We start from the raw sequence: 27,671 nt of genomic DNA on the forward strand, positions 1-27,671 counted from the left end.
AATTACCGCTAAACTGCTTCAAACCTGACGACTGATTACAACAAATAAAGTGATAAGTGTTCTTAAGCCACTGGTGCTGTGCATTCAATATACATTTGCTAACTTTACATCAAATAAGTGACTTTTGCATTATGTCTAATATTTATTACACAGCAAACGAACCAATCAGAAGATGGACCATTTTCTTTGTTCAGTCTCACCAGATTGAGTTTATTCAGGTATAAGCATTGGAGTAAAACTCACTAAATCATTCATTCATATCAAATCAAGCATTCTAAACAACTTTAGTTTTTATTTTTGCATTATTTTGATGTTATTTGGCCGAAGAGTCTGACCTGACTAGGAAGGTGCCTATATTTCAGCATATGATTTTTGATCTAAAATGTTACTAGTAACCAAACAAATAAGCACTAGTTCTATTTTTTTCTTAACAAGTTAATTAAATAGTAAAAAATTAAATAGTCACTCACTATTGGAATAAGTACTAGTATCTAATAAATAAGACTAGTATCTAATGAATAAGTACTAGTATCTTTAAAAAGGTACTAGTACCTAGAAAATAAGCACTAGTAGCTAATAAATAAGTACTAATAGCATGAAAATAGATACTAGTAGGTTTTAAGGATTAAAAGGCTTGCAATTCACACAGTAATAAAGATGTCCAGTCAGATATACAGAAGTAAGCTGGCCGTGTTTCAGATTTGAGTTCCTGTTTAACTTCTCCTCTCCACTCCTCTTCTGTGTTTGTCTAACGGTGTTCACAGCTGATATTTACAGTCAGCATGAGGAGGTTTAGTCGAGTTAGTCGTTTCCACTAATTCAGCTCCAGGAACAGATTCATGTTCACGCACAGGGAATGATTGTTCAGCTTGTCATGTATAGTCAAACCAAAATGTATTCAGGCACCTTCAACATTTCTCACATTATCACTTTCGTTTTGCTATAGTTTAGAAAATGGAAATAAAATATGACAAGAACTCAGAGTTGTCAAATTAGTTGATATTTCACTGGTTTTGTCCATCCGTCTGACTGTCTCGCACATGAATCATGTTGAATATCTGTCAGCTGTTAAATTTAACTACACAATTAGATAATAAGAATTAAGGTCAATAAATGACCAAGCAATGCTTCATTCTGTTCAGTCTGTGGAGTAAAAAGGTGGCATTAGCAATTAAAGAATAAACACTTCAGCAAAACATGGACAGGTCAAAGTGTCTCAATTTTTGGTCCCAATTTTTTATCAATTTTACTGGTAAATACTTTACAATATGTTACAGTTTACTTTATTTTGCTATCCTCACTTACAGTCCTGCACCCACTAAAAAAAAAATATAAAAAAAATATGTATGGCGTCTGAAAATGTTTTGGTTTGACTGGATGTGGATGGAAGTTGAATCGGCCATTACTCGATAGAGGCCTACTTTATTTCCTATTGTTATCCATTTTATCTTTGCATTCATCTTAAATCAGGAGCACGTGGAAACATTTAAGAGCCTAAGAAAAACATATTTATAATGGTTGATAGTCAAAATGTTCTTCTAAGACAGAAGATGGAGTTGAATAAGAGAGCGCAGTTGTGGATCTGGTTAACCAGAAGACAGGACCGTGTGTCTGTCACAAGATGGCGCTGTAACACTGACAGCGGAACAGTTGACCGAGATCTGGCGGTTTCTCTCCGAGTTTCATTAGAACAGGACAGCCACGCAACCTCTATAAACTGAACATTCTTATAGTGTGTGTGTGTGTGTGTGTGTGTGTGTGTGTGTGTGTGTGTGTGTGTGTGCGTGCGTGCGTGTAAACAGTGTGAAACGAAACCAAAAACTCCCTTCCATGTGTGTTCTGAGCAGATTTGTTTCTGCATTGCATCACTGAACTCAGCACGTCCTTTGGGATGACACGCTTTTGCTGTTTTATATTTAGTATTTTAATTGTGCAATAAATTGCAGGAATGTTGACAGTTTCACTCGATCTGCCCCCTAGAGGTGAAACCGAAACAACTCATCCAGCCTGTAGCCTAATTCATTTTGCACTTCTAACATTCAGTGTATTTTATGTCGATGTAATTTGCAATGCACATTGCTTTTCATTACCCTATCATTGCATTTTACGTTTTAAGAGTAAAATTGATTAAAACGTTTTATGCTTAATTATTTATTTTCTTGATTTTCTGTTATGCTGCTGCTGCTGCTGCTGTTGTTGTTGTTGTTGTTATGATCATGTGTAATTGTGAGATATGAAGTAGGCCTACTAGGTAAAAGGTCGAACTATCTCCGGGTTCGACTGTTCTTGTTACGTGACGCTTTCCGAGTTCCATGTCCTCGTCTCTCAGCGCGGGAACGCCCCCTTAACGCACGTGACCAGATTCCGCGCATTTGATTGGCTCCCCAGGGCGCATAGCGCTGCAGAAGGAACCACATGTGCGGATTCATTCACACTCAGCAGTGATCATCATGTAGCCTGCAGTACTTGAATCCAAATGAATAATACTCACCAGTATTGACTTCTTTATCTTTCGGCTTCAAGAAAGAAGAGAGACTGTCTCATTATATTCTTATGCATTAACTCATCTTGAGTCGTTTAGAGTCTTTTCTGTATATTTTTAATTGTCTTATTTTTTATTATTATTCTTTTTTTAAATATCTATTGCTGGACAAGAAGAAATGGATATAAAGTCTCGTGTAGCCGCATGTCGAAAGGTTTTGTGCCTGTTTGATGTGGACGGAACGCTTACACCCCCCAGAGAGGTATGTGTTTACATTATATAGGATACATTTTTTAAACCCACGTGATAGTTGCGATATTAAGCGTTAGATTATACATAACAATTAAAGGGTTATAAAAGACGCGTCTTCTCAGCTGTTGTGAGAGTAACAATCTCAGTTATGTAACATAATGTTTCTATTTCCAGCCCTGATCTGCGTGTGCCTGAAGCTTGGCTCGTTTGTGTGTGTGTGTGTGCGCGCGCGCGCGCGTGTTATTGATGAACGAGTGTGTTAATGTGCGTTTGCATTATGGCACACTCGTTCTGCACGTAGGCTATACATAGTGGTTTTCCATGCAACGCTATGGAAATGTTAGTTCATGGTTTAAAAAAATCCTTACAGCGTTCCATTCTTAGAACGTTAGTAATTGGTTCGTCAACATTATTGCCAACAGAATTATATATGTACGGCGAACATTCTGTTTGTTGGATTAACGTTGCGTACCGTCGGCGTTCCGTTGCATGAGTCGGCTAGTGAAATCTGCCACTTAACATGCCGTTCTGCTCATGTAGTGTTTATTTTCATTGAGATGAATTTAGTATGGTATCAGTGTCATCATATGTCCTCCGCTGTCCATGTCATTTCCTCTTCAGTGACACAGAAAGCTGTTCCTCGAACTTCTGGAAACATGAAAAATAAAACTTAAAAAAAAAATAAAAAAAATAATAACACAGATTATTAGATTATGTCACACACAAAAAGCTATGCTACAACGAAGGCACGTTCAAAGTCACGGACACCTTATTAGGGTTAGGGACCGATAACGATAACTACCATAAAGTAAAAAAAAAAAAAAAAAAAAAAACGACCGAACGAACGTTGTCTTTGGAATAATTTGATGAACAAAGTCAGTCTGTCAAAACCCTTCCTACTTTAAAGCATGCGCTTATGTCCACAGAACGTAGCATGTAAAGATGGACCATTAAACTCCCCATACACCGCAGAATTTCGGACGAATCAATATAACTGACCAGATATGGGAAATACCACCACCGTATACTGCCGAAAAGGTACCAATATGCTAAGTGCAACAGCCAGTTGTTGCCTTGGCAAGTAATCCCCTTAACGATTTTTATTCATGATTCGACATTCACACCTTTGTGACAATCTTCGCTCCGCGTTGATCAATCATCTTAAAGGGATAGGATCCAAAAACAAAAATCCTGTAGGCCTAATCATTTACCTACTTTCCAACTTAAGTTGTTTTAAACCTGTATGAATTTCTTTCTTTTGTTGAACACAAAAGAAGATATTTTGATGAATGTTGGCAATCAAACAGTGGCTGGTCCCCATTTACTTGCATGGTACGGAAAAACAATACTATGGAAGTCAGTGGGACCAGCCCATTGGTAACCAACATTCTTCAAAATGTCTTCTTTCCCACTGGATTGGCTGCTATGAGGCAAAACCCACCCCAACCAGACTTTTCCTCAAGAGTAATTTCATTGGTAAACTTGAAATGTATCCCACCCAAAACCCTTATAGCAATGTGACTTCATTGGTTACATTTAAAATATATCCCTCCAAAATCCCTAAAGGTGAATGATTTGATTGGTTTCTTTTTAAATATTTCCCTCACCATTACAGTTGAGTCGTTTGATTGGTTGCTGGCCTGGCAGATTGAAAAAAAAATATAGTATCAACCAATAATTGATTGTTTTGGTGCATTCAATGTATACGAGTTGAACGCACATGAACGGCTTCACAAAGTCGTAAATACAAGTGTGAAGGTCTCAGGATTTTCTTCAAGCATTAACACATGAAAGGTCTTCACACCTGACAGCCAGCAGTGTTTCAGCTGTGAATGTCCATGAAAGTTACAGGAAAAAGCTCATAAATGTTGCACGATGTCTCCTGCCATTTAAAGGATGTTTAGTAAAGCGATACTTTTGATTGGCTGAATGGCTGTCTTGTTTGTATTTGCCACACAGTTCAAAATATGTTTTCCAACTATTAAAAAGCATTTGTTCTGTTTGTGAGAAATCAATATTAGGCCTTATATGGTATAACGTTTTCCCTTCACACACACACAGTGGTAAAATAATTATCTAGAATTGTGTTTTCTCTTAAATATAAATAAATATAGCTGTCTCTGTTTTTGGAGTTTAACCCTGCCTGGCTTAAATGATTAAAAAAGATTAACAGTTCAAAACATTCATAGAAAAGTAGTCAGATGTAATCAGTTACATTACTTTAATAAAGTAATTAAAATAGTTTCACTGCTTATTAAATTTCAATAGGGTAACTTGTAATCTGTAATCTGTTACATTCCCAAAGCTTCAAAACGTCTATTAATATTCAATATTTATATTTCAGTCCTCCCAGTGCATGCTGTTGTGAATCATGGATTATTACAATATCTACAATATTTGGTGATTGTAGCGTGTACTGTACCGTGACAGTCTGCAGCGCTGACAGAAGAACACAGATCTCGTTTAATGGCGAAACCCGTCATTAAAGAAGAGCACTATTAAGTGAACTACCATAAACAGCTCACCGCCATTACCGTGACTAACGTGCACTTTAAACGTCCGCTGGAAACATAAACATCAAGAATATCATACAGAGCAGGGTTTTGTCTGTTTGTCTACTTGTGAGGCAAATGTGCTGAAACCTGTTGAGCAGCTGGTTGTGACTGTTTAATTGACTCAGAGGTCACGACAGAAACCTTTCACCGTTTGTTGTGTCGTGTCTGCAGAAGATCGACCCCGAGCTGGACGAGTTTTTCCAGGCCTTGAAACAGAAGGTGAAGATCGGCGTGGTGGGGGGTTCAGATTATTCCAAGATCGCAGAACAGCTCGGAGACGGAGACGAAGGTTAGAGAATGATATTCATGATGCATTTCATCACAATATCTTAAGTACCATCATCCTCACATGTGTTTAATGGGTTTTGGGTTTTGCATCATATGTAGAATGTAGAGGAACTGGTTCGACTAGATCACTGACTCAACACAAAAAAATAAACACAACAGCTGATATCCAATAACTCCTTCAGTCTGGAACAGCAGGGAGTTTGAGATGTTTAGCTGTCGATTTTGTGGAAGAAAGAAATGTTATCTTTAAGATGTGTGTGACCATCATGTGACAGTAAAAGAGCACACACAAACCTTATTCTAATTTGAAAGTGTATTGGAATGGTAAAGAGTGTTGGTCGTGATAGGAGGGCCTCCACTCAAGGAGACAATATGATGAACAAGTCTAAGAACCTTCCACGTATGGTTGAAAATACCATCATTGGCCTAGAAAGATAAAATTCTGGGAGTGAAAACTGTAAAGGAGAAAGGATGCCCTCCCTTCACTGTCACACTCTGTGTCACTCTGTGTGACTGTACGACTGCTGGCCTTTTCTTGCAAGAAAATACACCCCATCAAAGACAATTGGAAATGTTTGTCTCTTATTCAGTGATCGAACTTTGTTTGCCACCACAATTTGGCGTAGTCGGCAGGATTCCTTGGATGTGCCTCTTGGACCCGAGAGCGGACGATGTTAGGCCACCTGGACTGAGCAGTTCCATAATCATAAAATTGTACCCAATTGTGACCCTGGACCACAAAACCAGACACATGGGTCAATTTTTTTAAATTGAGATTTATACATCATCTGAAAGCTGAATAAATAAGCTTTCCATTGACATATGGTTTGTTAGGACAGGACAATATTTGGCCGAGATGCAACTATTTGAAAATCTAGAATCTGAGGGTGCAAAAAAATCGTAACATTGAGAAAATCGCCTTTAAATTTGTCCATTTATGTTCGTGATTGTGCTTCATTCACTCACAAAAATAAATGTTTTATATGTTTACATTAGGACATGTACAAAATATCTTTATGGAACATGATCTTTACTTAATATCCTAATGATTTTTGGCATAAAAGAAAAAATTGATCATTTTGACCCATACAATGTATTTTTGGCTTTTGCCACAAATACACCTGTGCGACTTGTGACTGGTTTTGTGATCCAGGGTCACAATTGATTAAATTAATTTGTGTCCATCTTAATAAAGGGACGAAATAAATAATGAAATCAATACCAGTAAACTTGTGATGAGAAGTGTTGGATTTCATATTGAGGTCTCTGACTTCTGAGCACAGTTTGAGACATTGTTTGAGATTTCTTCTTAAATTGTAGAGGAGACAAGCATTTGCTCTCCCTTTACCAGTGTGGCACTGGTAATGCACAAGGTCAAGGGTTCGATTCCCAGGGAATGCATGACACTATTCAAACATTTGCTTTAAACGCAATGTAATTCACTTTGGATAAAATAGTCCGCCCAATGCATAAATGTAAAATGTAGAAGAAAAAGTTGAGATATTAAAGAGACCTCATCAGTGGTTTTCTCTCACCTGTGGATGTTCGTTTCATTCTAGACTTTCTCTTTAAGTTTTCTAGAGATAATAGTCTCGATCAGTTTCTAGCGTTTGATCATTGGCATTATGATTGTTCAGGTCTGATTAGATTAACACAGAGATCAGTGAGATTGTGATTGAATCAGAACATGACGCTTCAGAACAGAATCCATCCGCATTCACACACAATCTAGATCAGAATCCGGATTAGATATGGCCATTAAAACAGGACTGTTATCTTGAATGAATCCAAACAAACACTAAATCTCTGTGAATGGAAAACAGCTTTGTGTTTGTGTCAGGAGGATGTGTGTGTTGTGTAACACAGATAAAGGTCAGCAGGATGATGATAAGATGATAAGAGTGCTTTGATTGCGTCTCATTCTGTTGTTTTGTTCATTCTCTCTCCAGTCATTCACAAGTTTGACTACGTCTTTGCCGAAAATGGAACAGTGCAATACAAAGACGGCAAACTCATCTCCAAACAGGTGTGTGTCTGCAGATCCTTGCAATATATTCAAATGTCTTCAATGAAATGTTTTAAACACCATAGAAGGTCTTAAATTTCATTCATGGAGATCTTAAATGTTGATGGGAAAACAGAAGCAGCTTCACACTGTCCAGTTAAGGAGACTCCCCAGATATAAGCAACCATCGATCGAAACAATGTTAAATCAGTGTTAATGTGTCAATGTTAACTGCATTGAATCAAAATCACTTTTGCACCCGCAATTAATGTTGGATGAATTTCATCCAAAAATCATTGGTAATGGCATTGAATCAATGTGATGTTGGTTCAAGATCATGCTTGCACTCTTAGAAAATGAAACACAACAACTATAACTGACTTAAAGCCACAGCCTGAAATCAACTGGAAATAGAAGATCTTTTTGAGAATTTTAAACAGAGGTTTAGATGTTGATGTTTTATTGAAATATTTGGTCAGGATTATAGAGATCAGTGTTTATTTAAGTTGGGCAGTTTAACTCTTGGCTTTTTTACGGGACTTTGTGGTCTTTGTAACAGTGTTTACCAAAACACATAATTTGTTGCAAAAGAAACCAGAAACAAAGATAGTCAGGTGATAATAGTGTTCAGCATCATAAAGTATAATAACTCACTAATCTTATCCCTGACCAAAAGCAGTTGTTTGTTATTAATAGATTACATTTACCAACAATACTTTGTTGCAACAGATCAGACTTTCTGAATCTTTATTTTTATGTATTGTTAAAACATCAGTGTTAAATTATTTTTGGAACTTTCATTAAAAGCCTTAAATTGTTCTTCTAAGTTAAGTCTCTGTTTCCCAGGCCATTCAGAATCATCTGGGCGAGGAGTTACTGCAGGACCTCATCAACTTCTGTCTCAGTTACATGGGGCTCATCAAGCTGCCTAAGAAACGGTAACACACACACACGCACACGCACACTCAAACACAAAATCACACACACACACTCCTGAGATGATGATCTGTAATGTCATTACAAATCTCTCTCTCTCTCTCTCTCTCTCTCAGAGGGACGTTCATTGAGTTTCGTAACGGCATGATCAACATCTCCCCCATCGGACGCAGCTGCACGCTAGAAGAGCGAATCGAGTTCTCGGAAATCGACAAGGTAATCTCACTTTATTCTCTACGATCGGCTGAAAGTTGTTGATCTGTTCAGTGCATAGTGTGCCTTTAACATTACTACTACATTAGTTCCTATGATCAATCGTAACTCTCCCGTCCCGCAGAGAGAGAAGATTCGAGAGAAGTTTGTGGCGGCTCTGCAGGAGGAGTTTGCTGGAAAAGGCCTGCGGTTCACTAGAGGTGAGCAGGAAATGACATCGCCAGCTCTCTGACCACCCAAAACAAATGACCCGTGCTGTTTGTACCTGCACAGGAGACAAAACTCACACACACTCACACGTTATCTGTGCTAAAGGTGATAAGAGAGAGCGAACGGATGCATTTGTGTGTTTACAGACCACTGAACCAGGAGAGAAAATGAGTGTTTACTCAATAACCTGTGTGCGTTTGTCAAACATACACACACACACACACACACACACACACACACACACACACGGACGCATTAGCTTTGACGTCTGCAGTCAATCTTCAGCAGTTTTTCCTCTCAAGTGCAGCTCAGTTTCGCACACAGTGGCTTTGTTGTTTCTTTTTCTGTTTGACGACACTGTGAGGGGGAGGGGCCAGAGGGTCCGAGGGGGAGGGGCCTAGGGGCGTGAGGAGATCAAGCCCTCTGATTGGCTGTGGCTCTAGCAACTGTTGAGTCAGTGGTGGAATGTTGCTGCAGTCCAGTGACGGGACACTAACAAGTGTGTGTGTGTGTGTAATGATCATTAATTTTTAATGGCTGATTTCTGTCCTTTCTGTCTCAATCACTCTGTGGACAAACAGTCACGTAGTTCACGTCTCTGCAGACACACACACACACGAGTCATTACTGTGAGAATGAGCCTCAGGGTAAACTCTCTGTAACAAGATGTTTTTTCTCTGCTGAGCGTCACTGTGGCTTTAAAGGAACTGGACGAGTGTTTCTGGAGGAACAGACATAAAGTGTGTGTCTCTGTGACAGATTGACCTTTAAAGCCTGCTGTGTCATATTTGATTCGCATATTTCTAAGGCCTCTAAATGATCGACATGATCAAATCTTTGCTGAAAACCCAGTTTCACACAATTTACTCCAGCCCTTCTGTCGACTGATTGACAGTTTATAGATTTAAGTAAAAGGTATTTTAGTAGAATTGTACAAACGGGAAGTCTGCACTGATTTGAATAAAGTAAACATTAGAATAACTTTGATATTGTTAGTAATATTTCAGGATGAGCACTTACTGAACTAGAAACTTCGGTTTACTTGATTCCAGACATCATTTTAGAGAAAAATCACTAGTCTCAAATATGATCATCAAGCTTTTGAGGAAGGTTTATTCATCTCTCAATCACGCACTGCATTATATCCTTTACAACTACAGATCATAAAACTAACATTTAAATATCATCTTACTAAGACATATTATTGGCAGATAGTGACGAATGATATGTATATGCATTTTATGTACAGCAAGTAGTCTGTTATACTATAATAAGGGTCTCATTGATTTACACTACAAGCATTATAAGATATTTACATAGACTTTTCATCCATATAAATATCAGTATCTGCACAAAACTGTATAGTTTTGCTCTGTTTGTGTCACGGATATGGTGTGGCTGTAATCAAGTGCACGAAGACAGAGAGACTTTAATCCAAGACTAAACATGAAAACCATGGTTCCCACACCTTGGTTAATTTCAAATTCAAGGACAAGTATCTATGTGTGTTAATTTTCAAAAACTTTCCAGGGGCTTGAATTTTTTTTTCAAACTTTCAAGGACCCGTGGGAACCCTGGAAAACACACAACCATATATCACATAACTCAAATAATGCAAGACTAGGAACAGACTGAAACAGAGGGCTTAAATACCCAGCAAACAAGAGGAACTAACAGACTAATTAACACAACACACCTGAAACGAGGAACCTAATTCATTTGTAACCAAGGAGACAAACAGAACAGGGAATCAAAAACAAACATAACCCTGACAGTTTGAGCCTCTGAATAAAATGAAGGTGATTTTTCCTTAATATTCTCAATAGAAAAAAAGCCATTAAAGCCTGATGCATCAAATGTGACACTTCCATTAGATATGTCATATATGTTAGGCTTAACAGAGTTGATGCTTTATAAACAACACAACCGAGTCAAAGCAGATGCCTGAACTTATTTAGCCAATCTGTAGCTGTCATTCAGCTTTGCTGACATCTGATTGGCTGTCATGAGTAAGGAGGGTGGGGTTTTGGTGTGATTGGTGTGATGAAGGCATCTAATTAATGAGTAAGACTGGTAGATGTTTGCAAATGGATGAAATCATTCACTACACCTTTAACAACTTTCTTGTTAAAGATAAGCATCTGATGGTCAAGGAATCACACACTCTTTACTTCTTTGTCTTTAATAATGATGTGATTTCAGTCTTGAATGGCAGAAATAAGTGTGGATCATCACAGGTGTGTTTCTGTGCGCTTTCAGGGGGTTTGATCAGTTTCGACGTGTTCCCGGAGGGCTGGGACAAACGCCTCTGTCTGGACGTCCTGGAGCAGGAGGGATTGGACGCCATCTACTTCTTCGGCAATGAAACATCGTTGGTACGTTAGCAATGTTCCCTTTAAGCTGCGCTGGCCAGGCACTTCTTATGTCACACACACACAGGAAAAAGTGTATGAAGACACAAAATTTGTGGCGAAAGTGATTTGATAGTCTTCTAGTGAATGAGACATAATTGCAGTGTTCTGGTTAATTGCCATAGTTCAGATATAAATGTCTATGGATTTGAACAAAATTGAGTAAATCAACTATTGAAAGTAACTCGACACTTTAAATAATGATTGGATCCATTACATTGTTACACCAGTAGGTGGTGGCAAGTGACTGTTGAAAAATGTATTTATAGAATCATTCATTATAGAGATTTGTTCAAAAACACTGATTCATCCATTAATGTAACAATGAAGGATTTATGAGTGAGTCACTGAATCATTCCTTCAACCCAATTATTTTTTAAATAATTAATTTAGATTCAACATTTTAAATAGACTGCAGTTATTCACATTTTTTTTCAGAACCTCTGTTAAATTACATGTTTGTTTAGTTGTCTGTTGTTCAGAATCATGATCTCAAAATAGCTCACTTAGCTTTTGTGTGTCTCAAGGGTGTTTAGATGACTACAAAACCGTTTCCTGATATTATTTTAACGTTTACTATGTTAACGTGTTATCTATGTTTACATTTACTCATTTAGCAGACTCTTTTATCCAAAGTGATTCACAAATGAGCTATTCAATTTGTAGGCCTATTTGTTATCAGAATATTTTATTATTAGTATTAGAGTATTTATTAAATTATAAAGAATTGAACTGATCTGCATAACCTTTTAAAATGAATGAAAATTAAAGAATGGCAGTTAACTTAGCACTGTAAAAAAAAAAAAAAATTAGGTGGCTTATGTGCTTCATATCTAGTAACTTCTTGTTTTCAGAAATATAATTTAATATCACTAAGTTGCATCAGGGTTCAAATAAAATGCATGATGCATGAGATAGATATAAGGAATGTTTTCACTGAGGATAAGAGAAAGGTTTTGCTTGAGCAAGAAAAAAATAGAGGGAACATTGTACGTAAGTGAGTGACTGTATCTGATCATTTTTTTCTAATACATGTTTCCCGATCAGGGCGGAAACGACCACGAGATCTTCGAGGACCCTCGTACCATTGGCTTCACCGTCTGCTCCCCTGAAGAAACAGTGCGGCTCTGCAGGGAGATGTTCTTCAGCGCTCCACCCAATGAGGCGTGACACACACAAACACACACACACACCAGACTGCCTGTGTGCTGATCTCATGCGCCCCCTGCTGGCCACTCTGGGAACTGACCCTGAGAGCCAGCAGATTCAGACAAACCCAAACCACTGCTGGTCATCAGACTCAAGGGACTGTGTGTAAATATCACTGATGGACCCTTATCAGTACATGTTTATAGATTTGTAAAGTTCAAAAATTAATTTTAAGTCTAAAGATTCCATACTTTTTACAATAATTAGTGTTTTACAGTGGCCACGTTCACACTGCAGAGTTTCCGGAGTGACAGACGCATTCAAATACGGTGAATCCTCCGGATGACGGACAGAATGCAGGAGTCACTCCAGAAATTACGATTATTGACATGCAACTTTTAACATATCACCGCTGTAAACCACATTGACGGCAATAGTATAACCCATCTCACCGAGCTGTTTTTAACCAATAAGAGATCAGTATTAGTAAACTTATTTATTAGTAAACCTCCTTCAGTAGAGGCACACATTTTTTCTGATTTTAACTTGCCCTGTCACATAATAGTCCCTTCTATTCAAAGGGGTTACAGCTAATAGAGAAAAATAATTATTGTATTTACAATTTATTGTGAAATAATGCATTTAAACTTTTTTTAAATGTACACATTCACTCCTATCTCGTCACATTAACAATTAAGCATTACATTAATAATATATAAACACTCGGGGAAAAAATATTTTTCGAAGTTGTAAATAAAACTGATTGTTTAAATAGTTGAAAATAGTTTTTACCTAAAAATTTCATGTTTAATTTTATACATTACTCGAAATTTGACAAAAAGCAGTCGAGTTTGCATCCCGGAATATTACTGTTGGTCAAATAACGTTTAAATGTCATACAACAGTTGTCAGATATTAAATATTTAGCTACATCTTACCTCACATTCTTCAACCGTTAAAACTGAAGCATCGCGTTTGAATTCCCGCTTCCCGGTCGACCAGTAAGCCTAAGCCCCGCCTCCTGATTTGATTGGCCATCTAACATTAACGAGCGTTGAATCTTTTAAAACTGGTCATCCTAACCATAGATATCATATAAAGGCTAGATGTCTCGTGCGCGCTGCTGGCCAATGGAGGTCGATGTTCGCACGTGGCGGCCATCATGCCACAGGCAGCTTGCTCACTTGTTTAATGGTGCATATACGTTTAAATAACCATAACTTGCTCAATTTTCTACCGATTTTCAAAAGGTTTGGTTTATAATAAACGTCAGAGATGTAGCTATGACACTGCATACATACACTGCATACATATGAATAATTATAACTAACATGTTCAAGCATTTGGAATTATAACCACGTTAATAACGTTTGTAAGAAACCAAACCGTTTGTAAATCCGTCAAGATTTCAGCGAGATAAGAGGATTTGTGTGCGTGCTGATCATTCACCTTACATTAAGCCTGCCTGTGACAAGATGGCTGAACGATGATGCCGGAAGTGACTGCGCCATAAGACATCTAGCGTTTATATATGATATCTATGATCCTAACAACAAACAGAGCGACGTGTAGCCTAATGAAATGCAGTAGAGCACCAACAAGAATATCATTATCAGGAATTAAAAGGGAATTTGTCCATATCTGATTTTACCTCTGTTTCTGTGGTTTTCTTGGACCTCGGAAGAGCCGTTGGTTTCATAAGTGTTTCAGCTCGGTTCCTTTATCAGATATAAATATAAAGATGCTTCTGAGTTATTCAGGACTTCATTAGGTTGACACTGCTGTAAATGACCAACCTCTTTGTGTAATATCAATCAAACACTAATGAGGCATGACAGGGTGAACGTGACCGCCATGTTCGTGGCGAAACGAGTGATAGATTCTGTCCCATATGTTTATCTCAAGTTTTGTGATGGTCTCGTGATCTTATTTGCTGCTGTCACTGTTGATTTCAGAGTGAGTTTTATTATCGTTGTGTCCGAGTGTTTGTGATTGTAGCTGAATGTGTTTCCATTATTCCCTCTCTGTGATCTCAGACTGGACTCTTGAGATAGATATCCCGCGTATTTATGAATGAATTATAATAGAGATATTCACGTTTGTAGCCTATAGTGAGATAACGTGAGATTTACACACTTAGAACGAAAAAGAAAAATCTAATCTAGCAGTGAGTTAACTATTAGTGATCTAATATTTGTTGCATTGCATAGGGTGCACATTTACCATTGCTCGTCAAGTTTTCACGGGCGATATCCAGTAATTTCAATTGGGATACACGCGAGTGTTTTCGTTTTGGGTTCATTTGGTAATGCGAATAGAGTGCAACAGTCGGGTTCTGGAAGTAAAAACTTTATTCATTTTCTTCATAGGGAAATTGGTTTTTAAAGATAATACTTACAAACCTTTAAAGACAGCCTTATTGTGAGTTACGATTGTTAAATGATAGTATTTGTTTCTGTTGAAACCGTCAGTCCACATTATTTAAACTTGGTGTTTAACAGCGGAATTCATAGTGAAAAAAAAAAACTACATTTCCCATGATGCTGTACACCAATTCCACCAATCAGAGAGTCGAAACAAGATAAAGCACCAAGATATCTCTTTATGTAATTGAGTCCTACACTCTCAAAATATTTCAATATGCATATTTTGCAATAAACTTAGTGGATATATATATATAATAATACAATATCTTGTACCTTTGTATTTTTGTCTGATTTTAAAATCCTTTTTTGCTTCCAATCAAAGTTTGTAATGTTATTATTCACCTCGTAGCTGGTTGGCTTGGTTCGTGGCTTATAATGCTTTAACAAAGACTTTTTAAAAATCCCTGTGGGAGAAATGAATGGAAAAAATACTTCCGGAACCAGCCCTGTCGAAAAAGTGGGCGGGCACTAATGAACTCTATTGACCAATAGAATTCTGCTTGGTTTGAAAATGACTTTTGTTGCTGTGTTTCATACATTCATACACTATTGACAAAAGACAATGGACCTTTTTTGCCTGCAAAATTTCATTAATTTGTTTAGATGTGATATTCACGTGTTAATCATTCCAGAGATTCCACGTTATCACTGAAACACTCCTGTTGATCTCTGAAAACATGATGCCGATCCGATAGATATCCAGGGCATTTGTAAAACATTTTTTTTTAAATCCGGAAATCTCTGGATCAGGTGTTTCTAAATTGTTTTAGATTTTAATCCAGAATCTGCTGTCTTTTAATATGAATGTTAATGTGTTAGTGTTTCATATCTGATGGCATAAATGCACTTTAACTTTAATTGATTTGGAAATAAATTAATTTGCTCGAGTGGCTCGTCCGCCCCTTTAGTTTCATCTGCGAGTTTGTTTTGCTGGAAAAATGATGTCATCTCAATTCCAACAAGCAAACATAGTTATTAAACAAACTCATTTATTGAGGATCTTAGTTCATTTTCTCTTTAGTAGAATGTATGTTGTAACCGATAAAAGGAAAAATATGTGATGTCAATAATGTGATTTTCATGATCAAGTCTGTGAAGAATCCATGTGATTGCCAATAATGCTAATGTGATGCATCATGAACATGTCTGCTTATTGTAAATACACATTTTTTTGTAAATTGTAAAGGAGTCTGATCTTTGTTTATGGATGCTGCACGTGTAATATTTGTGTATGTGCAGATGCTGTGGCTAAAAGTTTTGTGCAAATATAATTTTTTGGATGATTAATTACATAAGTTGCTTTGCAGTGAGATACAAACGTGTGAATCATAAAGTCATTTTATTAGTCCATCAAAGTTCACAAGGAAAGGACGTCGACCACAGTGATCTCAGCTCTAAAAAGTGCTGAAAATAGAAATAAAAAAACAATCACAGTTAAAACACAACTTAGGGTCCAGAAATCTGACGATCAAATCACAAGACAAACTCAAGAACATGCAACGGATCATGTGACCAAACATTTAACGCAACAGTGCATCACCGTCATTACATCATCATGAACGTCACACACACATATAGCAAAAATAACACGAGATCTTTGCTGTGAAAATCTGTTTAAATGCTTTTGCTAGCCGACTGTTATTCCTCAGCTTGTCTACAAAATGCTGCTTGTTTTACCCTGAAAGACTCCCGGAGATGGGAGATGAAGTCAGTTTGGCAGTTTATATTTGGGCTGTCAAGTTTCAAGTGCAATATTAGTCTATGAGGCTTCAGTTCCAGCATTTATAACAGAGCTTAAAGTTACAAAGCCCTCCAAACCCATCAAGATCATGTCCATTTAACCCAGAAATCAAATGAAAATTATTTGTGTAATAAAAATTACGTTTAGTTTTAGGACCATTACGATTTTTGCATTGCAACTTTAATGAGAATGAAGCATTTGCCCCCCTAAACTCCCACTACCGGAAAACATCAGTGATATTTTACCACTTACCTATATTACCATCAATTTAACACATAATTATCAAAAATGAATGCATAAACTCAGACAGCAACATAGCGTCAGCCCACATCATAGATTCCTAAACTCAGTTACAACAGCCCAAACAAAATCTAAAGTTAAAAATGTAAGGGTCAAGAGCCCAACTAAAGCAAAAACTGATCACCATAACGGTGGCTTACAATTTATGTTTTTTTCCTCCTTTGGTGATTCTGCTTGTTAACATCAGGTGTCTTCAATAATGGTCAATTATCAATCAATTAACAACATCACTTAATTATCTCATTAACTTGAACACTGCTTCAGTGTTCATTTAACACTCATATTTTAACACTCTTGAATGTGGTCCCAAATAAACTCCCAGGACAGTTAATTTAACACTGGACCAGATGTGGGCCGACAATATGTTGCTGTCTGGAAATAAACAGAAATATAAGAGCCAAAAACAGTCACAAGTGTAGCATGTGCGCATCTGGATCGATGCGCTCGATTCGAACTCGGTTCACAGTTCAGTTTGAGGATGTTCAACCATCATTTCACAATCTCTCTCCGTTTCAGACGTCTTGTTTAACCAGAAACAAACGCTACGCAAGAACACAAGCATTGGCAACAAAGCTTTAAATACCTACGCTACTGAGCCTAAAACAGAAAAAGTACAGTGAATTGGCACTGAGAGCGTCAACAATGCAACAGAAACCTGTGAGTTGTGTATTTGCATTTGTGCGCTTGCATTTCGAGTCTGTTTCTAAGCGTTCCCGTAATGCAACCCGTCCCGTCTCCTTTCGACGGCTGAACTCTTCTGACATTCTCTGCACCCTTTAACTTTCATCAGCCTTGCTCCCATGATGCTCTGCTCTCACAACAATCCTCTCTAGGAGCTGATGATCTGGCCCGACCAGGTCTCGTGTTTGGTCCCGGGCTTCAGGTGTGTGAGGAGCACCTCCACGGCCTGGACCTTCACGTTCTTGGGCGGGACGGCACAGACCTTGTACGTGACCTCGTCCCCCTCCATAGGAACATACTCTCCTTCAATACTGCAAGAGAGAAACACCAGCAGGAAAACACACGGTTTGATTGACACACATTGATTTACAGTGATTTTTGCAATCAAACATGACATTTGCTTCTAAACGACTCTGATATTTCAGATTATTGAGAGTAGAGTCGTGTTTTTATTCTGTTTTTGACCAATGACCTCATATACAGGTGTTTTCCTCTTCTTTTCATCTTCAGTCTGCCCATAAACATACACTTTCCAGAACTTTTTAATAAGCTCATCCACATTTTTTGTTATCAAATCTTCTAGCTACTCCCTACTGGTGGCACGGTCTGTTTTGAAACATCTATCACATGTTGAAGGCCGGAGAAGAGATTAGTATTGTGCTGGTGAAAGTTCAGCTAGGGTGACACCTACAGTTAAATCACACACTGCACATATATCAGACATGTCTAATAAAAATATACTATAGTAGAAAAATATACTACATTTATTCTTGATAAATGTATAATTTTTATTAAAAATATAATGGCATATCAAGTTTTCAGATTTTTCAACAGATTTAAAAAAAAAAAAAAAACTTTAAGAAAACAAAACAGGAATTTCTCACATTATTTTAAAGATCTATTTTCTAAAACCACAGACAAATAAATACTTAGTCAAAAGTATTATTATTTTATTTTATGTATGTAATAAAACTATTATTATTATGCTTTGTATTATGATTATTATTGTATTTAAAAAAATATTATTACAATTTTTATCATTAATATTATTATAGTTGATAAAATTATTACTATTATATTTTACAATTATTATAACTGTTGTTGTTATACTTTATAAAATTATTATTATTGTTACTATACTTTATAAAATAATTATTGTTATTATTAGTATACTTTATAAAATCATAATTATTACATTTTATAATATACTTAGTATAATTATTTAACATTTTTATTATTATTATATTAATAAAATTACTATTGTTGTTGTTGTTACGGTAGTTATACTTCATAAAATTATTATAAATATTGTTGTTATTTTTAGTATACTTTTATACAATTATTATTATATTTTTAATAATATAATTTACAGTTATATTAAAAAATATTATTATATTGTTTTATTAAATATATATTATATTTATATAAATCTAAAATAAAAGTACATAATATATTTAAATAATTATTAATAGAATTATTTATTGCTAATATATATTTAAATTATTAATATTATTCTTTATAAAAGTATTATATTACAATAATTGTTACTGTTCTTGTAATACTTTATAAAATGATCACTATTATCATTATTAGTATAATTTATAAAATTATTATTGTTATTTATCTTTATAATAATATTATATACGTTGTATAATTATTTTATATTATATTTTTATTATCATTATATTTATGAAATGTATTATTTTTATTATAATTACTGTTGTTATATAAATTACTTTTATAATTATAACTAGTTTTTTTAGTATATTTCTAAAATTATTATTATTATTATAATACTTTATATTACTCTTCTTTTGCTGTTTTATTATTATATAAAAAAATATAATAATAACATAAATATATGATATATTAATATAATTATTATTGCTAATATTTTTTTTTATTATTATTATTGTTGTTTTTGTTGTTGCTGTTTTACCTTTAAACAGTATTATGCATGTTTCTGCATGTCAGATATAATCAGATTTCCTCTGTTCTGACTCGTGATGTTGAGGTGTGAGGTTGAGCTGGTTCAGTGTGTGTGAGCTGGTACTGGTGTTGAACTGGACTCACTCTGAGATGTGCACGAAGATGTCCTCTCCACCGAGAGCCGGTCTGATGAAGCCGTGACCCTGCGAGCGCGAGAAGGTTTTACACACACCTTTGAAGACGGGGCCCGCGTTTGCGCGCACAGTCCTGCACACACACACACACAAACACACACACACACACACACACACACACACACACACACACACACACACACACACACACACACACACACACACACACACACACACACACACACACACACACACACACACACACACACACACAACACACACATACACACACACACACAACAACAACAACAACCTCAGGACAACCAATTAACTAATTCATACAAATTAGTAGGATTAGGCTACTATCTCATTTGTACATTTTTGTATGATTTGCTTACGCTCCAGTTATGGTTACGTTTATTACAGGTGGACCTTCATGCTTTTCTTTTCCCCCCAAAATAGCGCACGATTCACCTCGTAAAAAATTTGATGAAATAGCCACCTTGTAAAATAATTAAAAGGGGGGCCCATTATGCTCTTTTACATTTTACCGTTCATTCAGTATCTTATAGTTGTTTCTGTTTGTGCATGTGAACAATCAGTGAAGTTTGAAGTCAGTCCAAACAACACATGATACTCGCTGGTTATGGCAAGGCACGTTACATTTATGACACAAGCTCTCAGCGGTGGACCAATCACAACAGACTGGGGCCGGCTGACCAATCAGAGCACATAGCACTTTTCAGAAGGCGGGTTTTAAAGAAACCAAAACTAAAACAGCGTTCAGACCGAGGGTGAAAAACAGGTGCTGCAACAATGTCATATGAATAAATAAAGAATAAGTGATAAATAAACAAAAAACCCATAAACAAAAGGATTAACTTGTAAATGAGCATAATAGGACCTCTTTTTATAGGAAATAGGAAGTTTCTCCTGAAATTTGTACAGAATACTATGGAAGCCCATTTCTGCCACATATGAAAAATTCATGCTAATGATTATGAGATGAAACGTCAATATTGTGACTTAAAAGTCATAATTATTAGAAAAAAAAATTGTCACAAGGACTTTTTGTCATAATCTCAACTTTTTACTCATAATTCTGACTTTCTGTCGGCATAATTCTGTCGACTTTTTTTTATCTCATAAAATCATAATTTTGCACATATTTGAGTGATCTGAGCACTTGAAAACAAAAGTCCACTAGATAGTGCTCATGGTAAGTAGTACACTTTGAAATTTTTAAAGTAAAAGATGTGTGAAAGCAGAAAATTAAGTATAACCAGACAGAAAGAACCCCCTTATATAGGGTGATTAAACAAGATAATGAGACACAGGTGAATGTGATAATGGCTGATGGTCTGGACAAAGGATTATGGGGAATGGAGTCTGTGGATGTGTGCTGATTGTCCGGGTTGGAGTGTCCTCTGATGGTTATCCCGGGCACTCTTACTGGTGATCGTTACATATATAGTATGTGAAAAACAGTACGCCAACAGATTAGTATAATACATAGTATTCGAAAAATGGTAGGCGAAAAGTACCCGGATGACCTACTACTTCCGGCGAGATTCTGAAGTGCATATTCGATGGACACTTTACTATCCCATGAGACGAAAAGACGCAAATGACTCTGGAAGGTCATGTGACAATGACACCATGGCGGAAGTAGTACATACGAGTTACATTCATACTACACACATTCCTACTATATTGAGCATACTTTTTTAACGGTTATAAAGTAGTGATGGGAAATTCGGATCATTTTACTGACTCTCTCGTTCGATCTCGGTCATCAAAATAAATGGATCTTTATTCAAGTCATTTAAGTGGCATTAAATGTTATACTTTTAACAGCTAAATTCCCCGAAAACATCCACCTTCGCAATCTTAATCATATTTTGAATTAAGAAATCATTATAATGCAGCCAAAGATAATTTACAGGGAACATAAATATTTAAATTTCCCTTCCGAGTCTTTTGGTTCATTTGTCATGTGACACGCAATGAACAGACTCATCATTATCATGAAGTAAGTTCAAATTCAAATGTACTCAGACAGTATTTGTAACGCACCGCAGGGCTTGAGACAGAAGTGTCCACTAGGTGGCAATATGCAGCTGTGATGTATTATGCAGTAGTGGAAGAAGAGTGCGGAAAGAGCGATGCAGAACAACACGCTGTTCCAAGAACAGTAAACAAAGCAGCATATCCTTATCCATCGTTTTCTACTTTTAGTTCATGCTCTTGTTCTAAACCCTGCACTCAATGGCGGATCCGCTGCTTTTCTTCTTCTGTCCTTCCAAGCGAATGTCCTGTAAATGACATGACTCAGTGCAGCCCTTTGGCGTCTGCTAGAGTATAGAAAAAGCAATTGTCCTCGTCCATCCGCGCTTGAGCATATACTTTGAAAGCTGTGCGGACATGCGCGAGATGGAGCGGAATGCGGAAAATTAAGGCTACGTTTACACGTAGGTGGCTATTTTCATAAACGGACATTTCACCCCTCTTCGTTTTCAAAAATAACATCGTGCACACGAACCTGTGTATATGCTGTCAAGAGCATGCCAAACCTGTAGGTGGCAGTGTAACGAGAAGCTCAAGCCCACCTTAGCCAATCAGAATCCCGAAAATAGTCACATTCTGTGACGTCGCTGCCTAAAACTCAGTTTTTCTCTGTTTACATGCAAACGTGCAAACGAAGATTTTCAAAATCTCCACTCTGGCCGGAGTTTTTAGAAAGAATCGGTTTCATTGGCGAATCCTCCGTTTGCGTGTAAACGAAGGGTGCAAACGAAGGGAAATGTCTCCGTTTTTCAAAATAACCATGTACGTGTAAACGGGGCCGTAGGCCTAAACGTCTAAAAACGTGGCACTTGCGTTTTCTTCATTCCACTGACCTCCGTCTCACGTTATTGATCACACAAATACATTCTGTGTGAATGGTCCCATTAATAGTGCAATAGTTCTCAACTAAAAACGTAAATTTTTCCTGCGTTTTGGCCGTTCATTTACACGACGACGGCGTTTCGAGTGCCTGAAAACGCAAACTTTTTGAAAACGGTCTCCGTGTAAACAACAAAAACGTGAATCTCTGAAGACTATGACGTCATCCACATGCATATTACGTGTTCAGTCTATAATGTTTCATCGCCATCTATTGGCCTAGCAGCAGAATACAGCGTTTTAATTTATTTTCACGGATCCGTGTGAACGGGGATCGTCTGTAGGAAAGAAATAACTTCTCCGTTTTAAGCATATCGTTGTTGTGTAAACGTACCCTCAATGTTTGTCCAGCATGTAGAGTTTTCAGGTTTGTGACTCGTGTGTACTTGACTTACGCGGAGTAGGTGCGCGTGCGTTTGGTGGGCAGGGGGCTCGGTAACTCCCCGGGCTGCGGCGTGGCTCTGTCCCAGACGTGGCTCCCCTCGCGCAGAAACGGGAACGACAGCGACAGCGGCGTCGAGCGCGGAGAGCGCAGGGACGGGTCCGTCGGGGACGACAGCTCCGGGTCCGCCATGATCTGGTCTTTCTGAACGCTCTCCAGATGCTTACAGAACACGACCTGCTGTCTGAGAGAGAAACACTAAACTCAGGCTTCCAGCGCAAGACTAGTCTCAGTGACGCACATTAAACTGTGTATTTATTGGCAAACACTTGCATGCGTACTTTGCTCTGTTTTTTATTTGCAGGGGCACAGATTGTTCTGTGTGTATCGACATGCAGCAACACAGCTTTACTCTGCCCTACCCTGCACAAAGGCTCTGTGTGTGTGTGTGTGTGTGTGTGTGTGTGTGTGTGTGTGTGTGTGTGTGTGTGTGTGTGTGTGTGTGTGTGTGTGTGTGTGTGTTTTTACATGCAAGACAGTTTGTGCCCGGGGCGCTAGGGTGCGTGCCCAGTTCCTCGTGCACAAAACCCTGCATTGTGTTCAAAGAGGCATTAAAGAAACCAAGAAACCGCTCCAAGATCAGAGTGAACTATACACCACTTGTGTATTTTTGTCACTTCTACATTAAAAGACTGTTTCATACTACTATACTACATGAAAACTTCCTTGGTTTTCATCCTATTTAAGTGACAAAAAACAGTTTGTACAGATTAAGTCGAGACACTACAGGCAACAATGTTTTTTCATGCATCTGCCAATTTTGAGATTTTGGGCTTTTTGGCTTTTCATAAAGTGACTAGTGGAGAGAAAACATCCAAATACACTTTTAACAGTATCTTTAAGAGCACTTTATCTATTTGCGTCTGTAGATGTAAATTACAGTATATGGGCCCTATTTTAACGATCTGAAACACAAGTATCAAACGCGAAACGCAAGTAACTTTGTGAGCGGGTCTTGGGCGCTGTTGCTATTATACCGGCGGGATAAATGACTCTTGTGCCCGACGCAAATCTAAAAGGGGTTGGTCTAAAGTAGTTTCATTATTCATAGGTGTGGTTTGGGCGTAACGTGAAATAAACCAATCAGAGCGTCATCTCACATTCCCTTTAAGAGCAGACGCGCTTGTTCTATAGCGGATTGCTATTATAACGGCGGAATTGCCAGGCGCGCGCCAGGAGCGGTTCACAGCCGAGGAGAGCGACGTTCTCATCAGGGCCGTAAAAGACAGAGAAGTGACATTGGGGATGGAGAAAAACACCCAGATTAGCTTCAGTTAAACAGGCGTATAATAATTTGGGTAAATGTGTGAGCTAGATTTATGCCTATTTTTTCACATCTTCATGGACACAACAATGATTTCCCTCGTGTGGAATATTTTTCCTTGTAATAATGTATGATTTGTAAAAATGGCAACTGCTGTGTCTGTGTGTAGATGAGTGAAGCAAAGTGTATGTGCGTTGTGCACTCACTACATTGATTATGGCCAAGCATGCGCCCTTAAAATAGCATATGAATAACGCGCCACTGACTTTAGACGAGGTTTTTCCTGGTCTGTGGCGGAATTGTTTTCTGAAACTGCAAAATAGCACCAGGGAACATTTGCGCCGGAACACGCCTCCTCTTTGCACTGAACCGCCCCCGGGAGCGCAAATTCATTCCCTAATTTACCGACGTGCTTCTGTGGAGGGAAAAGTCCGCTGTGCATCGGGTGAGAAATAGGAATGATACATGCGTCGGTGTAAAAAGTCAATTGCGCTGGGTGCAAGATAGGGCTCTATTTCTTTAAAGGCCGTTTTCTCAAAATTAGTTTTTCCTCCTACATTGAGCCAGAAATCTCCACTTCAATTTTATTCTTATCTATATTCTGAAGGTTTTTACAGAGGGGTTTGTATAACATATATAATTGTCCTGATTTTATACAACATTTTATTCCTTAAACCGTTGACTCTAACATAAAAAAATTAAACAAGAATTTTGAACCTGACTTCATCCAATGTTCAGATTTTGTTCTAGAAATCTATGCAAATTAGTGTATTTAGATTTAATTAGATAACACCTCATTTGCATATTTAAACATAACATTTCAGAAAAACTTGTAATACAAATTTTTTTTTTTTTTGCAATTAATGTAATCAATCACCTGGTGAAGTATGATGATATCTATTAGTATTGTTTTACCCTATTCACCTGGGAGTCTCCGTTTGTAAGTCTCCGTTACTCACAGTGTTCCACAGGGGTCAGTGTTGGGTCTGCTTTTAATTATTATCTATATTTTATCTCTTGGTCATATTTTCCGCACTTACGGCATCAACTTTCATTTCTATGCAGATGATACACAGTTGTACGTATCTACAAAACCTAATGTTTCCCATCCCCCACTTGAACTCACTGAATGTTTGCAGGATGTAACACATGAATAGCTAACACATTTTTTTAAGCATAATACTAACAAAACAAAGGTTCTTCCTGTTGGGTCTGGGTCTACTTGATCTAAATCTCAATCTTTTATGCTGCTTACTGATAACTGCCCAGTTAGTATTTCCACTCAAGTGAAAAGTCTTGGTGTGATACGATGGTTTGCTTTATTTTGGCTCTCAAATTATTAATACATATTGCATTATTTAATTTACATAATGTTGATAGACTCCGTTCATCACTTTTTCAACATAGCACAGAAATCCTTATTCATTAATCCTCATATTATTATTATTAGCCTACTGCCATATTATATCTGAATGTGTATTGTGCAGTATGAATGTTAGATACTGTACCCCACAATGCAGTGCACTTGACATGACCTTATATTTCCAGCATAAAAAATGAAAATCAGATATTACACTTAACATATTTTGATGCTTAATTGCAGCTTTTATTAAAATGGATTAAAAAAGCAATGTAAATGTTTTATCTCAGGTTAATTACCTAATGAGGTCATGCAACAATGTAGCATACTATCTAATGTTTGAAAAGTTTATGATTGAATTAAGTAGATGACTCTTGCATAGTTTATTTAAAAATAAGCAAATGTGTCCTAAATTATAAACTATACACTATGAACTTTACACACTATGTACTAGTGTATGACATTTAGACTGCTAGTTTATAATTTAACATTCCACACTTAATAAGTGCGTCATCCATCCGGGTATTTGAAGTGCACTTATTGTTGGAATCTTCTGAACACACTACTATGGCATTTAATAGTGCACATGTAGGCTACACAAATGCATTACAAGAGGTTAATAAGTATGCAGCTCTATATAGGAAAGAGATTAAACCAAACTGTACATCAGTTGTCAGAAGTTTATTTATCACTTCTTGGTTTAAAGTGTCTGTAAGGTTCGTGCGCAGCGACGAGTGACGCGAAATCTGTCCTCGTGACGTCAGAGTCGCTGGTTCTGCTGTTATTATGCAACACGCGACTTTACAGCGTCATCACGTACTATGAAAATCCAAGTCACAGCGAAAGCAACATCACAAGATCCTCAATCAATGTCATACTTTTGGCTAAAACTGGATCTAATGTGAAATTACATAACTTAAAATAAGAGACAGAACAAGTGTTATGACGCGATGGAATTCTGACCCGAAATACCGCGGGAAAAATGACCAGATTGCAGAAAAGACACATTACAACGTTTGAACGTTTGAATTTTGCTATTATTTTTCCAGGTTCCGTTCAAGTCAGCGTCACCCGATTCTAGAATGTTCTTGATGGAGGGCAGGATTGTTCATCAAAGCCTCGTCGGCTGACTTGCTAGACAGCATTTTGAAAGCATTATATATAATATCATTATATATACATATATGTGCGATTATTTATATAACACAATATAATAGGCCATCTAAGTACTTATAAACATGCTGTCTAGGGAGCGTGCATTTAAGTTTTAAAGCACGCAGCCTACGGCCGGTTCTCTGAACAAAAGGTAGGAGACAGGACCCCTAAAATGTATACAAGAACTAATAATAGTATTTGATTTTAGATTATATTATTATTTTAATAGCCCACACATTGTGGGAATAAATGCATAATAAGATGGAAACGTGCTAGAATAAATGGACCAAATGCAGAAACTTACAGCTGGAGTTCGCAGATGCTTCTGTCCCGTCCTGTACGACCGCAGTTATATAAGATGAAGTGTGAATCCGCAGTCAGGATCGTGTGATGGAGGAGATCCCTGTTGACATGCGTTCACCGGGAGAACCGACGCGTTTACTGAAGCAGCGTCACCGAATCCCGGAAAATGAGTCACTCCCGTCAGAGAACTATCATAATGTCACGAGAGATTATGTAAACAGAAGTCAGCTGACAGAATCAATGAAAACAATACATTTAAAATAAATAAAATATGTTTACACTTTATTTTAAGGTGACATTGTTACAGTGTAATTATATATTTAAGAACTGAGTAATATTAGGCAACTACATGTACTTAATTTATGGTTAGGGTAAGATTAGGTTGAGGGTTAGTTGCATGTAATTATGCATAATTTATTGTTCTGGTAAGTATATGTAACATATGTAACAAGGACACTGTAAAATAAAGTGTTACCTAAAATAATACAA

The 27,671-nt window shown here is 37.2% G+C and overlaps 2 protein-coding genes across 2 annotated transcripts; one reads left to right on the forward strand and one right to left on the reverse strand.

The window, feature by feature from the left end:
* Positions 1-2,431: 2,431 nt before the first annotated feature.
* pmm1 (phosphomannomutase 1) lies at positions 2,432-14,645 on the forward strand. Its single transcript, XM_081376902.1, has 8 exons — positions 2,432-2,744; positions 5,461-5,578; positions 7,527-7,603; positions 8,429-8,520; positions 8,635-8,734; positions 8,856-8,931; positions 11,201-11,316; positions 12,400-14,645. Exons 1-8 carry the CDS (start codon positions 2,661-2,663, stop codon positions 12,520-12,522), a joined length of 786 nt encoding a protein of 261 aa, XP_081233028.1. The 5' UTR covers positions 2,432-2,660; the 3' UTR covers positions 12,523-14,645.
* A 1,604-nt stretch (positions 14,646-16,249) lies between these two features.
* csdc2b (cold shock domain containing C2, RNA binding b) lies at positions 16,250-27,412 on the reverse strand. The gene is made up of 4 exons (XM_081376939.1): positions 27,184-27,412; positions 23,054-23,284; positions 19,723-19,845; positions 16,250-17,960 (listed from the first exon to the last, which is right to left on the reverse strand). Exons 2-4 carry the CDS (start codon positions 23,230-23,232, stop codon positions 17,798-17,800), a joined length of 465 nt encoding a protein of 154 aa, XP_081233065.1. The 5' UTR covers positions 23,233-23,284; positions 27,184-27,412; the 3' UTR covers positions 16,250-17,797.
* Positions 27,413-27,671: the final 259 nt, after the last annotated feature.

The sequence above is a fragment of the Scardinius erythrophthalmus genome (genome assembly GCF_964197995.2).
Source record: "Scardinius erythrophthalmus genome assembly, chromosome: 1".
Lineage (NCBI taxonomy): Eukaryota > Metazoa > Chordata > Actinopteri > Cypriniformes > Leuciscidae > Scardinius > Scardinius erythrophthalmus.